The sequence below is a fragment of the Peromyscus californicus genome, unplaced genomic scaffold (genome assembly GCF_007827085.1).
Source record: "Peromyscus californicus insignis strain IS unplaced genomic scaffold, ASM782708v3 Scaffold_5__1_contigs__length_169319896, whole genome shotgun sequence".
NCBI lineage: Eukaryota > Metazoa > Chordata > Mammalia > Rodentia > Cricetidae > Peromyscus > Peromyscus californicus.
In genome coordinates this window covers 161,030,486-161,049,390 of record NW_026294573.1, presented here as the reverse complement: position 1 = coordinate 161,049,390, position 18,905 = coordinate 161,030,486, and the positions used below count along the sequence as shown (strand labels likewise).

General features: G+C 41.4%; 1 protein-coding gene across 1 annotated transcript in view; it reads right to left on the bottom strand.

The window, feature by feature from the left end:
• Positions 1 to 1,937: 1,937 nt before the first annotated feature.
• Positions 1,938 to 18,905, bottom strand: part of Tpd52 (tumor protein D52) — an 88,395-nt gene continuing 71,427 nt past the window's right edge. Inside the window, exons 3-7 of the mRNA XM_052717254.1 lie at positions 16,561 to 16,695; positions 15,462 to 15,488; positions 8,455 to 8,496; positions 7,061 to 7,109; positions 1,938 to 3,529 (exon numbers count right to left, since the gene is read on the bottom strand). Of these exons, the coding sequence (XP_052573214.1) occupies positions 3,407 to 3,529; positions 7,061 to 7,109; positions 8,455 to 8,496; positions 15,462 to 15,488; positions 16,561 to 16,695 (376 nt within the window). The 3' untranslated portion in view covers positions 1,938 to 3,406. The remainder of the gene's footprint in view (positions 3,530 to 7,060; positions 7,110 to 8,454; positions 8,497 to 15,461; positions 15,489 to 16,560; positions 16,696 to 18,905) is intronic.

Here is an 18,905-nt window from a genome sequence, read left to right as displayed (position 1 = left end):
AGTGAAGCATTAAGATCTGCTGGGTTACTTAAAAGGGGCACTGTGTGGTATTAACTGTGAAAATAATCAATCCAATTAAAAGAGGGCAGCCACTAAAAATGAGGACTATTCTACAGTCAGATGTCTCTCTTTGCTGTGGGAAAAAAAAATCTGGCCTTTCAGTTGGCCTTAAAAACTATTTGAGAGAGCTGGAGAGATGGCTTATCAGTCCATAGTCCATAGTGCTCCTGACACGTTCAATTCCCAACATTCACGTCTGCCTGGAACTCCAGCTCCAGGACAACCTGATGCCTCTGGCCTCCACAGTCACCTTTGCTTGCATGTACATATACCACACAGACATATGCACAAACACATAATGAAGTAAATCTTAGAAAAAAAGAACTACTGAAGAATCCAGGATCCTGAAAGTCGCTCCATGCTGTGCCGCCTCCACCAGGCACACTTGCAGTGATAACCATTTCATGCCTGTTAGTAGCCAGCATGCAGCTTCTCCACGTTGATGACACGCTGATTCAATACAGCTGCTGGGGTTTTGTTTATTTGTTGTTTTTTTTTTTTCCGCTGTTTTACATGTCAGGATCTGAAGAGTTTTTACATAGATGACTCACCCCTTTCCTGAAAGTGGGGAAATACATAACAAAGAACCCACACCAAATTATAGTTTTTATTGCTTTCAAACACTTCACAGAAAATAGTGTATACTGTAACTAAAAGATCCAGAAATACTTCAAATGAACCATTTTTCGGTATTCCAGTAATTACTTTGAGTTGCTAAGATCATAATCCAGTTAATGAGTTCTTTCCTCCCTTAATTCTTGGGGTTCTAAACCATAAGAATTCTTGCTAAATTCCCAACAGACCCCATGAGTTAGGGAAACTGCTTTTATAAGGCCTCAGAGATCTTTTCCTCCATTACATGTATGTCCTTAAATATCTGAGATTTCACAAATATTTGAGGTTTCTCTTCTGCAGTTTTCTTAGCCTAAAACACAAATCCCAGTAAAATGGCCCTGACCTCTTTGGAATATTTCCATTAATTGCTATGTTTCAAATTTCTGAAGTATCTGAATTCATAATGAATTTCCCACAAATATTTTTAATATTTCTGAATATTCTAAAATCCATGTTTAATTTTCTGAGTTAGTCCTTAATCATTTTTGTGACTTTTTTTGATGAAGCAGGATTCTTACAGTAGATTAACTTTTTAGGTTACATGTAGAGGGATATCCAGAAACAGTTTCTAATTTTTTCTTTCATACTCATCCCCCAAATTTATCTATTTACATCCCACTTACCGCCATCACTATTGTTTTCCTCAGATGAGAAATCTCTACGAAATTTTTATGAAAAAAAAATGCTGTCCTACTCTATTCTTGCCTGGTCACAAAACCAGAGTGGGACACCCAGGAAACAATCTGCTCCAAAGCTGTTGGAATGCCAAAAAAAAAAAAGACTAATTGCGGTTACATTGAATGGCCATCTTACCAAAAGCAATCTACAGATTCAATGCAGTCCCCATCAAAATTCCAACACAATTCTCCACAGACCTGGAAAGAATAATACTCAACTTCATATGGAAAAACAAAAACCCCAGGATAGCCAAAAGAATCCTGTACAATAAAGCAACCTCTGGAGGCATCACCATCCCTGACGTCAAGCTCTACTATAGAAAAAAATAAAATAGTAATAAAAACAGCTTGGTACTGGCATAAAAACCGACACGTGGACCAATGGAATAGAATTGAAGACTTTGACATTAATCCACACACGTAGGAACACCTGATTTTTGACAAAGAATAGTCACAATATGTCTCTGAAGAGACAAATTTCTACAGATCCAGTCCTCTGGGAACACGCTTCCAGGAGACCAGTTGATTTTAGAATACAAGCTTTATCCAGACTATTGGCCTCTTAATAAACATTGAAACCTAGACTACTGATACACAGACTTTATTAAGATTTGTCACATATAATAGAGCATGGTTTCCATTGCATCCAAGTAGCAATCAAGAATGGCAGCATGTCATTTTGTAACAACTGACACTTGTGGCTTTTCAGATTTGGTTTGCAGAAACTTCATCCTCAATTAAATCTAGTCATGCTTTTGAAAAATGCTTTAGGTCACTCCAAGCTTGGCAATTAACATTTGGCATGGACAATGATAAAACAACCACAATAGATAAATAACAGATACAACCTCCTAGGCCATAAACAGCAGAAGGAAATGGTGGTTGAGTCAGTAGTTACCACAGTTAATAAAGAAGCGTAGCAGAGACATCTGGAAGCTTTGACTCACAAGCCCCAAGGGTTCTCAAGCAGGGCGATGCCTACAGTACAGTTTACATTGCTAACACACTGAAAACATGTACAGCATGATGAGCTCATTTGTATTAATGCCTTACATCCTTCAGAGTTATCAACAATACCTTAGTATAAAAAATATTCAAGTTGTATTTCTCATAGAACTTTCTGTGCTTCCTAATGGGTGCTAAATGGATTTAATGGAGGCAGTAATTTTCCCTAAGATGATCGATTTTAGCATTTTTTACAGCTATCTAGACCCAAAGACTTTTCAGACTTTTGGAATTATCAGTGACGAGTGTGGTCACATTTCAACTTACAATAATATCATATGCTTGATTCACAATGTTATTTTGTCAATTTACCTGAAATTAAATTTTAATCTTATAAAAAATGTGTAAGAGTGGCATAATAAATAACCAATATGTTGAAATGGTAGCTGCTAATTACCAAGGATGTAGGAGGGGACCCCATACTCATGCCACTAGTAGTTTGAGTTTCTGCATAAATTTAACTTACAGAACTGCTGAAGTACATATACACCTGTCTACTTTAGTCTGGTGTGTTCAGAAACCCAAGATATGGTCCTTGTACAAAAACTGTTTATCCAGGAAAAAAAAAAAATGTAGCTGGTGCTTTCTCCCTTAAAAGTAACAAAATGATCCCAAAACTTGTAATAACCAGAATTTACAAAAGAACAATTTTAGCTAGAAATCAAGTATACAGAGACTCAGAAAGGAAAAAAAAAATGACTTGTATAGGAAAGGATCAAACTAGAATCCCAGATGTAGAGTGATTTTGTAAAGTAAAAACCGCAGTGGTCACCTGCAGCTTCCTGTCATTCAGTGAGTGCCTCCCTCGGGGACTACCCGCGGCTCTGATGCTGTTTCCTATCCAAAGGGGCATTCGTGAACACTAAAGGGGGTTTCCCTGGGGTGGAGGTGAAAGTGCTTTCACTTGTTTAATTCACAAACTATTTGGTCAAAGAAATAAGTAAAGCTAAATAAAAGCACATCTGGTCGAAATCTGCAGCCATGAACAAGATGTGCTTGGATCTCACTTGCAGCACCTGGCAGTGGGCAGCAGAACACAGGTCAGCAACTCAGGGAGTCTCCTCCGTCGGCTCTAGAGGTGTCTCCGTGGACATGGCACTGGTAGCGCTTGCTGTGGAATTCAGGACTTCTCCAAAATCACCACCAGCAGGCTTGGTTCCGCCTACTTTAGACTTTTTTTTTAAAGTGTAGAAAAGAAAAAACATCATGAAACAAAATTAATTGCCTCGAAAAAACCAAAAAAAAAAAAAAAAAATTAATTGCCTCTGCAGAAAGGAACTCTAAATTGATTCTCAAGAACAAATTGGGCCTCTCACGACCCAGTGATCACTATGTACATGTGGATGTAAGTGCCACTGTAGTGCTCAGAGTAGCTTAACAGTGAAACACAACAAAGAGAAGACATAAAAGTATTTTTCCAGGTACACTGTAAGCTTCTCAGCCCTTTCCTACATAAAAGTCTGGCCTACAGACTCAGCATCATCTGGGGGCTTGTCAGACACAGAAGAATGGAAATCATAATGCCAGAGGGATCCTGAGTGACTCTGTGTGTACTGGAAATTTGTAAAGCTCTACTGTCAATATTTGTTTGAATGCTACATATGCCTGACATTTATATTTCTTTCTTTTTTTTTTTTCTCAAAACTCCTAGATGGATGTGGTGGCTCACGCCTTTATCAACCCTCGGGAGGCTAAGGCAGGAGGACTGCCATGAGTTTGGTCTCTGGCCTGAGCTATATTGTAGTTCCTGTGAAACACTGTCTCACAAGACCGAAACCACATCTCCGTTACTCAGTCTGTCACTTCAAGCTTCTCAGTGCTCACTAACTGTTACATGTAATGACTGTACTACATGACAGCTAACACTAGGAAACCAACCAGTGGCCAAGATGTATGCTCAGTGGATTCAAACTTGACCTTCCTGTGTTCCAGTCTTAACTCACTGGGCAGAGTATAAAAACTGGAACCTAATTGGAATTTTCTCTTCTTTTTATCTCCCATCCAATCTCTGAATTGTTGGATAAATCTGCATAACTTATATCCATTATTAAATTCACTAATATGTCTTTAACGGTATGAAATTGTTACAACTCCTTGCAATTCCGCGTATGTAAAGGTGAACTCCCCACAAGTGGACCCCTCTTCCATTCATCTTTCCTCTTCAGGAGAGCCAATGAAACCCTTCAAGCAAGAAAATCTTTACATTGTTTCATTTCACTGTCTGCTCCTTAAAATTCTAAGAAAAGGTGATTAAAATGTTATGTATCTTAATATTAAATTTAAAGATGTAAAAGAAAATGTTGTCCAGCAAGAGCATCTCCAGAGGTGACTGGCCCAACACATGGGGCTGTGCGTGAGCCATCCTCCGATTCTGAGCATATCGCTTTAATACTGGTCTAACGTCTACATGTAGTCCCATCATACTACCTGAGTTCTTCACTATCCTCTTTACCTGGATCACAACTCCTACCTCTCAACTGCTCCTCCTGTTCATGATCCACATCCTCCCTTCATTGTGGGAGGCTGCCAATCGTGCTTTTTGGTAAAATGTACAGAAGAAGGTGTTCAAGTTGACTAATACCCTTCAATGGCTTCCCATTTCCATAAGACCAGATTATCATCCCTCAAAAAAGGGTCCTAAAGCCTTATGCATGTCTCCAATTATATTACTGAGAGGCCTTTGCTGACTTTCCCTTCCTGTGAAGCTAGGTGAGGTCTTCCTCCAGGTCTGCATGATACCCTCAGCTTTCCCTGTCATAACCACATACTCAAACACTACAGAAAATTGAATCCATCCAAAATCTCGGTGCAGACATGTTGATACAAAGCTTAAATCAATGTAAGTATAATTTGGCAAAATTATCCCAAGCATACAACTACAAAGTTCTTTACCAATAGTTGTTCAATATACTTTGTAAAGTTACCTTTCATGTTTCATCTGTGCTGGAGTTTTATGTCAACTTGACAAAAGCTATAGTCACTTGAGAGGAGGGAAACTTGATTTGAGAAAATGTCTCTGTAAAACCAGGCTGTAGGCAAGCCCATAAAGCATCTTCTTAATTAGTGATTGATGGGGGAGGGCCTAGCTCATTGTGGGTGGGGCCCCCCCTGGGCTGGTGGTCCTGGGTTCTATAAGAAAGCAGGCTGAGCAAGCCATGGGGAGCAAGCCTCTATGGCCTCTGCCATGTTTAAGTTCCTTCAATGATGGATAATGAAGTATAAGCCAAATAAATTCATTCCTTCCCAACTTGCTTTTGGTCATGGTGTTTCATCACAGCAATAGTAACTCTAAGACATCATCTGAATGATACTGTCAGATTTGACAAATGGACTATACTAGAATCTATAGATTGATAATATAGCAAGTGACTAGGCAGTCCTTCCTCATCTCTAGGATCAAATGAACATGAGTTGCTGATTTCTGACTATTTCAAAAGCTAACAAGACAGATGTGAAGGAGAGGCAGGGAGAGTCCAAATGCTCTTGAGAACTGAGTCACAGTAAACCTTGACTCTGCAAGGCAGCTTGTTTTCAGATGTATGACTTGGCATTGAGATGGATAAAACCAGTCTCATGTACCAGTCCGGAAATGTGAGTGTGATGTATGTTTGTATTTATCCAATGCACACCAAGCAACATGCCAAGAGCTATTTGAGGCCCCTAAACAGTATTATTGAACAAAATGAAGGATCCCTGAAATCATAGATTGACATACACAAAGCTGTAAGACTTGTGTGTACAGTGTGATTCTACAGAGAGAAGAGGTCCATGCTAAAAATCCAGACCACTGTATAGTATTTGATCTTTCAGTAAGCAATTCTGCCTTTTAATGTAAGATACTGTTTTTTTCTTTTGTTGTTGTATTTTGGTTTTTTTGTTTGTTTGGTTTTTGGGTTTTTTTAACACAGGGTTTCATTGTCTAAAAGCCTTGGTTGTCCTGAAACTAGGCTGGCCTCAAACTCACAGAGATCTGCTTGTCTCTGCCTCCCGAGTGCTGTGATTAAAGGTATATACCTGTGCCACCACTGCCCGTCTATGTAAGATACTTTTAAGAGTAAGTGACTCTTCTAACATTCTGAAAGACTAAACTAAGTATGAGTTCTTTTAACTTATTTTCTTGAATAAGGTCTCTCTCTATATATAGCCAAGGCTGGTCTTGAACTCATAATCCTCCTTTTCTACCTCTCAAGTGCTGAAATTACATGTGTGAAATTGCTAAAGAAAATATCCTCAAAAATAATAAAAAAAGACAGTGACTACTTACTATTTTTAATATTTTAATATCAATAACCAATATTAAAATACTAATACTTATACTAACTCTTTAATATTATATGCTTTCTAGATGTAAAAACTTAGAATATTTGAAATAAAACTTAATATTTGAAATAAAGCAAATATCTGAAGAATTGCAGTTTTATGTTATCCATTCTCTGTGAGCATGCTACAACACATTCACAAAAGCATCACACACACACACACACTCACACACATACACTCTCACTCACACACACTCACATTCACACACACACACACACACACACACACACACACACACACACACACTACAAACCACGCAGCATCCACTAGTGACACGCAGGGTACGGGTTTAAAGTTCTCTAAAGCTTTATGTGAGTGACGCACACAAAGAGCCGTAAGGCAGCAAACAGTACGTCATGATGACAGCTTACCCCTTGACTTACCTTTAAGTTTTCAACCTTTTCTTCAAATGACTTGAAAGTTGGGGAGTTTCTATGTAGATAGAAAAAAAAGAAAAGTAAAATTACAACCACTGTGGGAAAAAAGTCGTCTCTGAAGCATCAGAAATGACTGCATTTCTCTTTGTTGTTATTCTTATTAGCAAAAGAGCAGGTATTTATCTGCATGGGTGTGCACAGGGATCAACATATACAATTACTATATAAACCAGCCTCTGAGCTAGAATTTCCACAAGTTTGCTGTTAAGTTCATGAAGACAGTCACTCTGAGATATAAGTGATATTGTCATATGGACATGTACAGAAAAGGAAGTCAGACAACACCAGCTCTGTCCCCTCCCTAACACTCATCAGAATGAAAGAAAATGACCCCCCCACCCCCCCACCCCCACCCCCCGTGAGATCTCCTGAACTCAGGCACTATGCTTTGGAACTCCGGCTTAGCATCTCATCTTGCAGGGCAGGATTCCCACACAAGCACACGCTAAGCCATCAGAATAAACTGTGAGGTTCCATTGCAGCGACCCTAATTCCAAAGGCACGGTGTCAGACGGAGAAGGGACCAAAAGAGGCCAAAGAGCTCAGAAACGTATCTCTCCTCTAGACTTTGGGCTTTTGTCTCTCATCCATGGGTTCCTATCCATAGGACCTTCAACATCCACCCTGTTGCAAAGTTAAAAGGGCGGGGCGGGGGGGGGGGGGGGGGGCCCGGTTGTGACACAAAGCCAATGGTTGTTGACATGTGATATCTCACCTCCCCACCCCAGGCCAGCTGCATCAGCAGCTCTCAAGAACATGCTAGGAAACTGAACTCTCGGGCCCATACTTGCTCTCGATTCAGAAACTCTAGGGGTGGGTCCAGCGTGCAGCATTGTAACTACCCCTCTAGGTGATTCCTACACAGACTAAAGTCCAAGCCAGCGATTTCCACCATGAAGGAGCCTCCACCTCCCTAGACAGGTTAAGTGCAGGTCAATTATGAGTGCTCACTGATGAAAGCTGGTTCCAAAGACCACTCTGGGATAAGCGGAGGGAGAGGGTGGAAGCCAGAGACCTGTTAACCAAAGCTAACAGACAAGGGACAAAATAACCCTGAACCACTGGGGAAGCTTCATTCTACACTGGCATGTGCTTTCCAACTCTACTCGTTTCAGATAAAGGTTTTATACAATGCAATTGGAATAGTAAGTCTTTAAAAAAAAAATTCATGTTTTGGATCTCAGGAATACATATCCCAACATGGTCAGAAAAGTAACTGCAAATTTTAACAGTGTTAAATGCACAGCTTGTTAAGAGATAGAATTCTAGTTCCCTACTGGACGGTTTGGGTTGCACATCCAAGCAATGGGCAGGAAGCATCTTGGAAAGATATACTTTACCTCATAGCAGGCATGCTAATGGAATGCTGAATGGAGCGGATACTGAGAGGCAGCATTAAAGAGAGACAGAAACAAGTTAGTACAGTGACCCGCCCCAAGAAGCTGGCCACACGTCGCGACAAGTAAAACTTTCTGACAGCTCATGCTTTCGGCACTGTGAACAATGATCTACTTTGTGAGGTGGGAGGGAGATGTCAAAGTTATTTCAAAAGAATTTACTTCCATTCATAAACCAATTTCCACCCAATGATCATCAGATCGAATAAGACAAGCATGCCCTTCCCTTGCACTGTGAAAGCTGTGAAGTGCTTTTACCTGGATCTATAAGGCTCAAGGCTCAGAAGTGAAATGGTAACCCAAGCAGAAAACTGAGATGGAACTTGGGTTCTTCGGAGTCCTGATCAGTGTTCACCATCTCCCCTCAAAAGTGAAGTGCACACACACACACACACACACACACACACACACACACACACACACACAGAAACACACACACACACACACGCCCCAGAAGGGCCGCAGTGACCATCTTTCTCTAGGTATTTGTTTCTGGCTGAACAGGCCCGTTTCTAAATCTATCCCTCATTTGATAACTAAGTTATTACAAATCCCCTGGCATTCCTTAGCAGTAACAGCATGTGTTGTTCACTAAGAGACACTTACACTCGATCTCAAGACTTCCTAGAAGATTGCTCAAGTACCATTCAGCTCTCTATATTCTGGGGTTCAACTTCTATCCCATAACGGTACAGCCCACTGATTGGCAAAGCTTTTGAGCCTGCTCTGAGAAACCTTCCCTAGACACTAGCTCACCAGCTGAAAATATCTTCATTTTTGGGCTCCTAAAAAAAAAAAACAAAAAAAAACCAATGTGTTTTGCTCTTGCTCGTACTGTTTTTTGCACATAATGTTTTGGTCACTACCATAGTTTTTTTTTTTTTTTTTTTTGGTAAGAAATAATCTTTCCTTTGGGTAAAGAAAATAGCTCAAATATTAATCCTTAATGACATTTAAAAGAGTCTGTGTGTTTATGACTAAGTTTCTTCAAAGACTGCTGTTACAGATGGCAGCGTGTTATACAATATCAAGTCTAGCTTGATATGACTATGTAATCACATACAGTATGACTGGGATGGGCAGCGGAATAGGAAAACTCTGAATGGAATCGGGACACCACAGGCTGTGTTCACTGTCACCCCTACAGAGGAGGTGTGCACTATGGCTGCATCTCGGACATGAACGACCCTGGAGGAGGAAGGTACCAGTTCTTCTATTTGATCCTTTCAAGTGGGTTGTTCCCATAATTGTAGGGCACAGAGTAATGAAAACAATCTTTCTAAATTCTTAACAACAGAGCTTGAATCATCACATGGATTTCCCTGGGTTCTTCTAAAGAGCGAGCCCAAAAGAGCCACATACCCAACAAAACACCTTTGACCCTAACTCCTGTGACAAATCAGGGGAGCACCCTCCCCAATACTTCTAACCTCCTGTCAATCTGCAGACTGCCAGCACTGAATTGGGTATGGGAGTTGTGACAACAGTCTGATCCTGAAACCAGACAGGAAGCTGCTGTCACAGGCAGGGGCTGATCTCTGAGCTGGAAAACTACACCAACTTAAAGGCTGTGGAGGAATTGTCAGATCATGGAAGAGCTGCAAGAACTTGCCTGTCTCCCAAGAAGAGACAAATGGAAGCAAAGACGGGGTTAGAGAGGAAGGAGAAGCAGCCATGCAGGTACAAGACAGGGTAGGAGAGCGCAGACTTTCAGATGTGCCGGGCTTCCGGGCGCTACCTCAATTTCCAATGCTTTTCGAGTTGTCGGGCTGGTTTGCGTGGGGCTGGGCTTGTCTCTCCCAACTCCTTGGTTTCCAAAACAGTTTTGTATCTGTGCAAAGCATTCTCTTTTTGCATTGAGCTAACACAGGTCATTTTCTGTTCCTTAGAGAAAACATTCTTTGCTAGAACATTAACTTCAGGAGAAGCTACTAAATTCTGGCCACAGACGGTGAGTAGTGGCCAAATATAATTAAATTGATGGTTCATGGGATTTACACAGTTTGATAACATTAACAAAATGAGGAAATATGTGGATAAAGTTTAAGTTTTTAAAAGCAAATCTAGTTAATGTTCCTACAATCATAGAAAAAAAGTTTTTATTTTCCTTGTAGCAGCCAGGTGGCTGGGTTTTCTCACTAGCAAACAAGCTAGCACATATTAAATATGCCTCGGAGACGATGTATAAGACAAGACAAGGACCTGTTTAGAATAAGGCTTATTTTGTGAAAAATCACTGGGCGGAATTTGAATACTTTTCTGTAGCTACATTTCACAATTTAAAAAAAGTACTTAAAACAGAGAATGAAATGGATGGATAGAGATGGCTTTGAAGGCCAGGTCTCTGCTTCTGAGAGCCATCTTAGTGGGAAGAACAGGGCGTACACATCAATCCAGCCCCATCCCATTAGGCAGTCCCCTCTACAGTCCCGTGCAGATGGCGTTTCACTTGGTGGGCAGTGAGGCTGCACTGGGTACGGGACGGGGGCAGCTCGTCTTTCATTCCTGACGCCTCTACACAGTTACACAAAGCTTCCTCAACTGACATGTCATTTCCAGTTTCATCCAAAGTTGAACGCAATAAGGAACTCTCTACGGAAAAAGCCAGAGTCACCACTTAACGGACAAGCTATGGGGATCCATCCCATCTACAAAGCAAAATCTGTTAAAAATCTCCCACCTTGATGTGTAACCCTCAAGTCAGGATACAAAGCTAGGCACCTCCAAACATGAGGGCAAACAGCACAGGGTGGGCTAGTTCTCAGTGCATCCTTCTCCACCTCAGATTCGCTCTTACTCACTCTTTTAAAAAGCTGAACTATTTGGGCTGGGGAGATGCCTCAGCATTTAAGAGCGTTGGCTGCTCTTCTGGACGACCCAGGTTCAATTCCCAGCACCCACATGGCAGCTCACAACTGTCTGTGACTCTAGTTCCAGGGGATCGGACACCTTCACACCAATGCACATAAATAATTTTTTTTTTAAGAAAAGCAGAACCATTTAATTTTTTTCCAGTTTCTGACACTGTTACTTGATCTTTCCACCTCTAATGAGAATGGACAGAGCAGGGAAGAGAAAGAAGGGCAAGGCCGAGAAGAGCAATGGCTAACATGTGGGTGCCTGCCTGCCACGTGGCGGGCATGCTTCTAAGAGCAGTGCCCTGTTGCTCACAGTCTCCTCTGATGTAAGCAATACAAGAGCAAGAGAGCTGGCCAATGGCCAGGGGTCAGGAGGCGCTCTCCAACTCGCTGCTCTGGGGACAGTGTCAGCTCTGGGACCGGGGTGCTGGGTTCAAAGCCTAACCCTCAGCCACTTCCATCGGCTTTGCAACCTTGAAGTCATTTAGTGTTCCTCTAGCTCTGTGTCCTCCCAACTATAATAATCAGAGCGATAACCACGCCTACTTTGGAAGTGCTCAGATCTTCCCTTAACCATTATTACTGCGTCATTTTCATGGTAGATTATCTCTCTTTACAGTGTCCAGGAGCAGCAGTACCTAGCTCCAGCCCTCCAGTCTAGAACAGGGTCTGACACATAGTTAACATTTAACAACAACATCAGAATGAATGAACACGTTTGCTACCTGAAATTGGGAAATGTGAATGAGAAAGGCAGAGAAAGTTAGTACAGTGATTCAGTTCCTGATCCAAAGATACTGTTTCATAGGGAAGGAAAGAGACTTCTTCTCCCACAACGAACAGAAGTTTTCAGCAAAAAAGAATTGTCTAGAATGACCTTAATAGATCCCCAAACAAATAAAAAATATTGAGATATGTTATATGAAGAAATGCTCATTTGAAAGGAAAATTGCTTGTGAAATAAACACAAAATGAATTAGCATTTCTTCTTAAATATATAGGAAATGAAACAATGGAGCCACTGGATTATCCCAGGATGCTAGACGACCATCATCACTTGTGGTTAAAATGAGAAGGTACTTCTAAATATTTCTCCACATTATAAAAGCATGACTCAATGTGTTGCCTGTAGGTACAGAAAATAGCCACACACAAAAAAGAAGTGGAAACGTACATGTTACTTTCCAGGGTGGTCGGTGATTGTCCCCAAGGACCTCATGGGTCAGTTTTCATTGCCTTGTCCCACCAGGATCCTAGCCAGGCAGAGCTCTCATTTTCAAGACATCAAAAACACCTATTCTCATACATTCTCTCCCTGACCCCATCTCTCCCCTCTTTACCTCTCTCCTTTCCTTTCCCTCCTCCATCCCTCCCTTAACCTAGACAAATTATTACAAATACCTAAATCTCAAATGTTAACTCGTTAACTGACCGTGTTTAATAATAAAAAAAAAAATACCGATGCTGAAATCTCTATCTTTGAGTTAGCAAAAGCAGTGCATTTCTCTTCCTGCATCCACAGCTACATCAGCGTGAAATCACTAGTCCTGAGTCTGCCACATGAGGGGGACTGAGGACAAACAGTTAATGGGATTAACCATCTGTTTCAGAGCAGTTGGCAAAAGGGATCTCTGCTGTCCATCCTCTTAGCTCCCACCTGAACCCCCAGACTGGGTTAGGCTGCTGGGGCTGGGAAGAGACTATCTCCTTGGAGGAATGTGGCCAGAATTTGCCTCTAAGACTCTCATGATCTGAAAGATGTGATTGTTTTTTTCCTTATATGTCTGAAAACATGAACCCAGATTAAGTGACTTGAGCCAATCTCTGATCTATAAGAATTACAAAGAGGAGAATCATTTTTTTTCTTGTTTCCAAGTTTTCATCAAGTGTCTTGATTTCTACATATTGATACACAATATTTATTTGTCAGTAAAAACAAGACAAACACACCGCTCCCTTGAAGTTCAAGGAACATTGCGGAAGAGGGGGCAGAAAGAATCTAAGGACTGGGAGGTAAAGAGAAGGCAATGAATGTCATCTTGTTAGCCTGATATGGCGACGGCAATCATTAACTCATAGGAGCTAGGCCTATTCGTCTAGACCTCCCAAACAGTCTGCTATGGGAGGAGAAAGGACTTGGGGGGTCTCACTGCTCAACTGCTGGCAGCTAACAGATTCTGGGAGATGGGGAGGCATAATATCAAGTTGTATACACACTGGTAAGCTCACGATACTGTGATGGTTAGTTCCAAACTCAGGGTAACACAGACAGCCCTAGTTAAATTCAGTAGGGTACTAAAGAAACAAAAACTAATGAATATGGGAAAGACATCTGTAATGCAGAAGGAGGGCTGGGGAATGTATTTTATACATGTATGAAACTCTCAACAAAGTTTATTAATTTAAAAACAGTGCAGTATAATCAATATTTCTAAGTGAAATAAGGTAACCCAAAAATATTTAGAAGAGCAAAACTCTGTTTCTGGTGCAATAAGACACACTGAACCATACTTATATTAATCTTGCTAACAGTGTGGGGCAAGAATGATCTGTAAGACGAAGCATGTCATTCTCCACTTGCATAGTGCTATGTGTGTATTTATGTTAATGCCATACACAACACTGTTTGACAACCAAGTCCTTGCAATCTCTTCTATTCTTAAGGCATCCCAAGGCCCTGGCTCCTTCCCCCACACCACTCAAGGACACCTGTTCTAACAAAAGCTGTGTCTGCTTTGTGGCTATAGCCTTTGCACGTGGCCACAGCAGGCACTCGTATGCTAGAACGGCATATGTGACTAGATTCGTACTCACTTGCCTCTAACTAAGGCTCAGGCCATTTTACCACAGTTGCTTCTTATCATTGGTTACTTGGTTGTTTTTTTTTTCTAACCATAATCTTAACTTTAAATAGTTCAACAATGAGAGTTTAGGCATCTCTATGATTTGCTCTGATGCCCAGGAGCTGTGTGTGTCAGTCGGCTTACCCAAGAGAAGGGGAGTAGACAGGAGACCATGAGAAGGAGGAGATCTTGAGGGAGGGGAGAAAGAAAGAAAAGGCAGAGACTAATGGCATTCATGTAACATGAAGGAAGAATAGAGGGCTCCGGGGGGAGGAGAGACCAGTGAGGGGGGTTAGGAGATGGCAGTGGGGGAAGCCATGATGAGTAAGAAGAACATACAATGACGTATGTGTATGCAATGTCATAATGAAACTCATCACTCTGTAATCTAACTTTAAAAATGAACAACCAGAAAAGGGAGACAGGGGGTGGGGTGGGGGACGAGAGCAGCTGCTAAATCATAGCAAGGGTCCCTTAAGGCAACGATGTACACCAGTCAGAAGAGAGATGGAGACCGAGGTACCCTTCCTGCTTACTCTTTAAGGATCTCCCACTTTCTCCTCCTACATATATAATCATCTGATCAGAGTCATCGCAGGGACTCCTACAGGGCACAGCTTGTACTTTCTAATACCCTTTTCCACTGACAAACCAGAACACTACCCTGTATGCCTAGAGAAGAGCAAGCAGAGAAACAATAAAACAGTGAAGTCTATAAGCTAATAAGACAAATACTGAAAAGCACATGGTAGGTAAGATCTGATGTCTGTCTTACCACACACAAAAAGAGTGCTGAAACCTTTATAAGATGGACCAGTTAATACCATGAGACAGTACATATGCAGTCTATTATAATTACATAATACAACCCACATGAAGGAGAATTCCAACATCCTTACAAAAGCACCAAAGAAAACAAAAGCATCAAAACCAAACAAAGTCAGACATTAAAAGGGAGGAATTCTGTATGCCATGGTAAAAATAATAATAATAATAACCGAAACTTCAAAAATCATTGTGCCATATCCCTTGTGCCACCATGTCCAATTCTTCTTTCCATTGGTCCATTACACATGGAATACAAGGAACTCTCCCTTGGCATTAGAAATGCACTCAAGTAGAAGCCACTGTGAATGCAGGAAACCGCACAGTGGACACACACGAGCATCCACCGAGGCATCAACATCTAATCTCGCACACTCATCTCACACAACTGCTAGGCAGCAGTGGCCGTTCAGGCTCTCCTTACCTAAAGGAATGTGAAAAGGCTTGCAATCTGTAAGAAGCCAGAGGAAGCATTAAAACAGAAAGGAAGTTCTGACCAATCTCTCACAATTAAATTACCTACTTTTATAAGGGTGCACAGTTTACATACCCCTAAGACACTAAAGAGTCAGTCAGCATTAAAAGAAGTAAGAGCATGTGGCAGGTGCTCCACACACATAATTGTCCAAGGGTTCAGGAAATCTATCCTTATGATATTATGCTTAGAACAAAGGTGCTCTCAAACATAATGGAAATACGAGGAAATGGATTTTAATACATGGAATAAAATATTGATTAAATTCAACTAACAAAATTCTGGTTGTAAAACCTATTTACCCCACAGATAAAACATACGAAGTCATGCAGTCTAGGCTTAGAAAAAGACAGACATAAGGTGTGCACGCCAACGGAAGTACAGCCAACGTAAGCCATGTTGCGCATGTCCAGCACTATTCTAATCATGGCGGTCGATGAATGCACAAAAGCACCATGAAGTGGTTTTCCCAACATGACAAGAAAAATTCTGCTAACTAATCTCAAATACAAATGCACAGTTAAAAAAAAAAAAAGAAAGAAAGAAAAACTCAAAATCAAGACCTGGGCCTGAGCGTGAACGTATGTGAAGCATATGGGTTAGTACAAACCAGTGCACACACAAGCACCTTGAAACCACACCATGACATACAAATGTCACACACAAACAGTGAAGCCCTCAGGCCAAGCATGCCCTTCAGTGCTCGGTAATCATCCCCAGAAAGAAGCCCGGGTCTGCCCACAATCACACATTGGCAAACACCAGAGACGTACTAACACCGGAAGGACCGGGATGCAAAAGTTTGCAACCAGAATTTTTCAACAGCCCTTAAAGGGACTCACAAGATACTCGTTTTGAAGGTTGAAATACTACGGCCTAAAAGAATTCAGGCAAGCACTTCAGGCCTTGGTGTGAAGGAAAACTCTCCCTCACTCTAACAGAAGGGAACCCGGCAGCACCCTGACCCACAGGCAGGGACCAACAGCAACCACAGCACCAGTTCAGTGTGCCACGACTACGTGGTGAGCAAGGGGAAATGCACACATACTTTACATCTTCCAGCTTTTTGGTGATGACTGAGCCAACCGATGAAAATGCAGCAGAAGCCTTCTGTCCAGCCTGAGTTAAGGTTTCAGACGTCTTCCTGTATCTGCAGACAATTATGAATAAACAGGGGGAGAAATGTCAGCTAGGCTGGTCTGTAAATTCCAGCACAGTGTCATCGCCTGCTGAAGAACTCAAGAACAGAACAGTTTTAAGAACTTCTAGTATTCTCTAGGACCATCAGGGCAGCAATAATCCCTCTGTCACGATCTCCTGCAGTGCCCTGGACAGAGGCAGAAAGGAAAGGCCCAAGCGGTTAGGGTGGGGCTTGCAAACTCAAGTGTCCTCTCCCCCTAAAAAACCTGCGAATGTGTTAAAAGCTCTACAAGGCCAGGGTCTAGGCAGGTAACTCAGACAATAAAGTGCTTGTCTTCTAAGCCCAAGGACCTAACTGTGAGCCACAGAACCCATGTAAGAAAAGCTGGGCATGATTGTTCTGGCCTATAATCCAAGTGCTGAAGAGGCAGACAAAAGGGTCCCTGGGGTTCACTGGCCAACCAGTCTAGTCTCCTGAATGAGTTCCAGGATAGTGAGAGACCCTGCCTCAAAAAAAAAAAAAAAAAAATGGCTGGCACCTGAGCAACAACACTGAAGCTGTCCTCTTACCTCTAACCTTGTGCACACAGACACACCAAGATTCTATACGGCAAAAAAGACTAAACTGTGTGACTATAGACAGAAAATGTTGCAGGCTAGAGCCAAATTATCTTGAGATATTTTTCGTTTCTTTGAAAGCAATTTCTCTCTGTCATGGCTATAGAACCATTAAAAAAAAAAAAAAAAAAACGTAATCTCAGCAGATCATGAGCTGCTAACAATCCAAAAACAAAGACCGTTCCCTAATAGCATCTGAACCCTGCCTACTTGTGGGCTCCCCAGTGGCCTTAGTCGATGACTGGATTGACTTATTCTGGAACCAGTGAAATCTTGTATGATCATGTCTATAGTAGAACATATCTTTCAAAGCAACCTGAATCTCTGTTGGCAGACGACAGTCACATATGGGTCAAGAATAAACTATCTTTTATTTCCCTCTAGATGAGAGCTGTGTTTTAGGATCAACAGGCTGCTAAAAAAAAAAAAAAAAAAAAACCTGAAAATGAGCCAGATTTGAAGCCTCACCCTTCTCTCCATCAGCCAAACAAAGCAAAGTGAAAATGAAACTCCTCAGGTGTCTTTTACATCGTTATCTAACATAAAGGGGGCAGAAGCAAAAGGCACACAGTTCAAGTAAACTGTACTATCCAACTAAATTTAATGGGCATACAATTTTTTTTTTAGTTTGCTAGAAATACCACATAAGAACTTGCCTGACTTTCATATACACAAAATTATTATAGTGTGTGTAGTGGTTTGAAAGAAAATGGCCCCCAAAAGGCACTATTAGGAGGTGTGGCTTTGTTGGAGTGTGTCGCTATTAAGGCAGGCTTTGAGGTCTCATATAAGCTCAAGCCACACCCAGTGTCTCAGTTCACTTCTTGTTGCCTGCAAGATGTAGAACCACATCTGCCCACATACCACCATGATGATAATGGACTGAGTCTCTGAAATGTAAGCTACCCAATTAAGTGTTTTCCTTTATAAATTGAGTTGCCATGTCCTGGTGTCTCTTCACAGCAATAGGAAACCTAAGGCAGAATGATATTTACTATAACATAAAAATAGAAACGATCACTCCTCTTTGTAGCTATCAACCAAACGAAAACATGGAATCTATCAAAAGGGTCAAGCTTCCCCACTGCAGAAATTAATGCTGGGTATTTTCTTTCTTACCACATCAAGATCAAATACCAGCAACAAATATGGTTTATGATTAGTATAGTCAAAGATTAGTTCCTTACATGCTTTTCTCTGCCAACTAATATGGGAAGAAAACGAAACAAAAGGGCTAGTGATGTAGCTCAGTGGTAGAGTGTTGCCCAGATGAGCAAGGCCACAGGTTCAGTTCCCAGTACAGGGAGGGAGTAGGAGAAGGACGTAGTCAGGGTCCCCTCAAATACTGTCAAGTGAGGTATAGATGGCCTCACTGCTACTGTTGTCAGTGGCTCCTAATCTTGTCAACTCACAACTAAAATCAAACACAAAAGGCAGATCTATTGCTAGAAGCCTGTTCCTCCCATGCCAGGAATGAAAGGTAATAATGCTGTAACATAATCTGTGTGATCACAAAAACAAAAAACTAAGGGACTGACCTCTGCTATTAGTATAGATGAGAGACTGTGATGGAAAAATCTTAGGCTATTAGAGCAAAGTAAAAAATAATCAGCTCTACAGATGGCCAGACGTGAG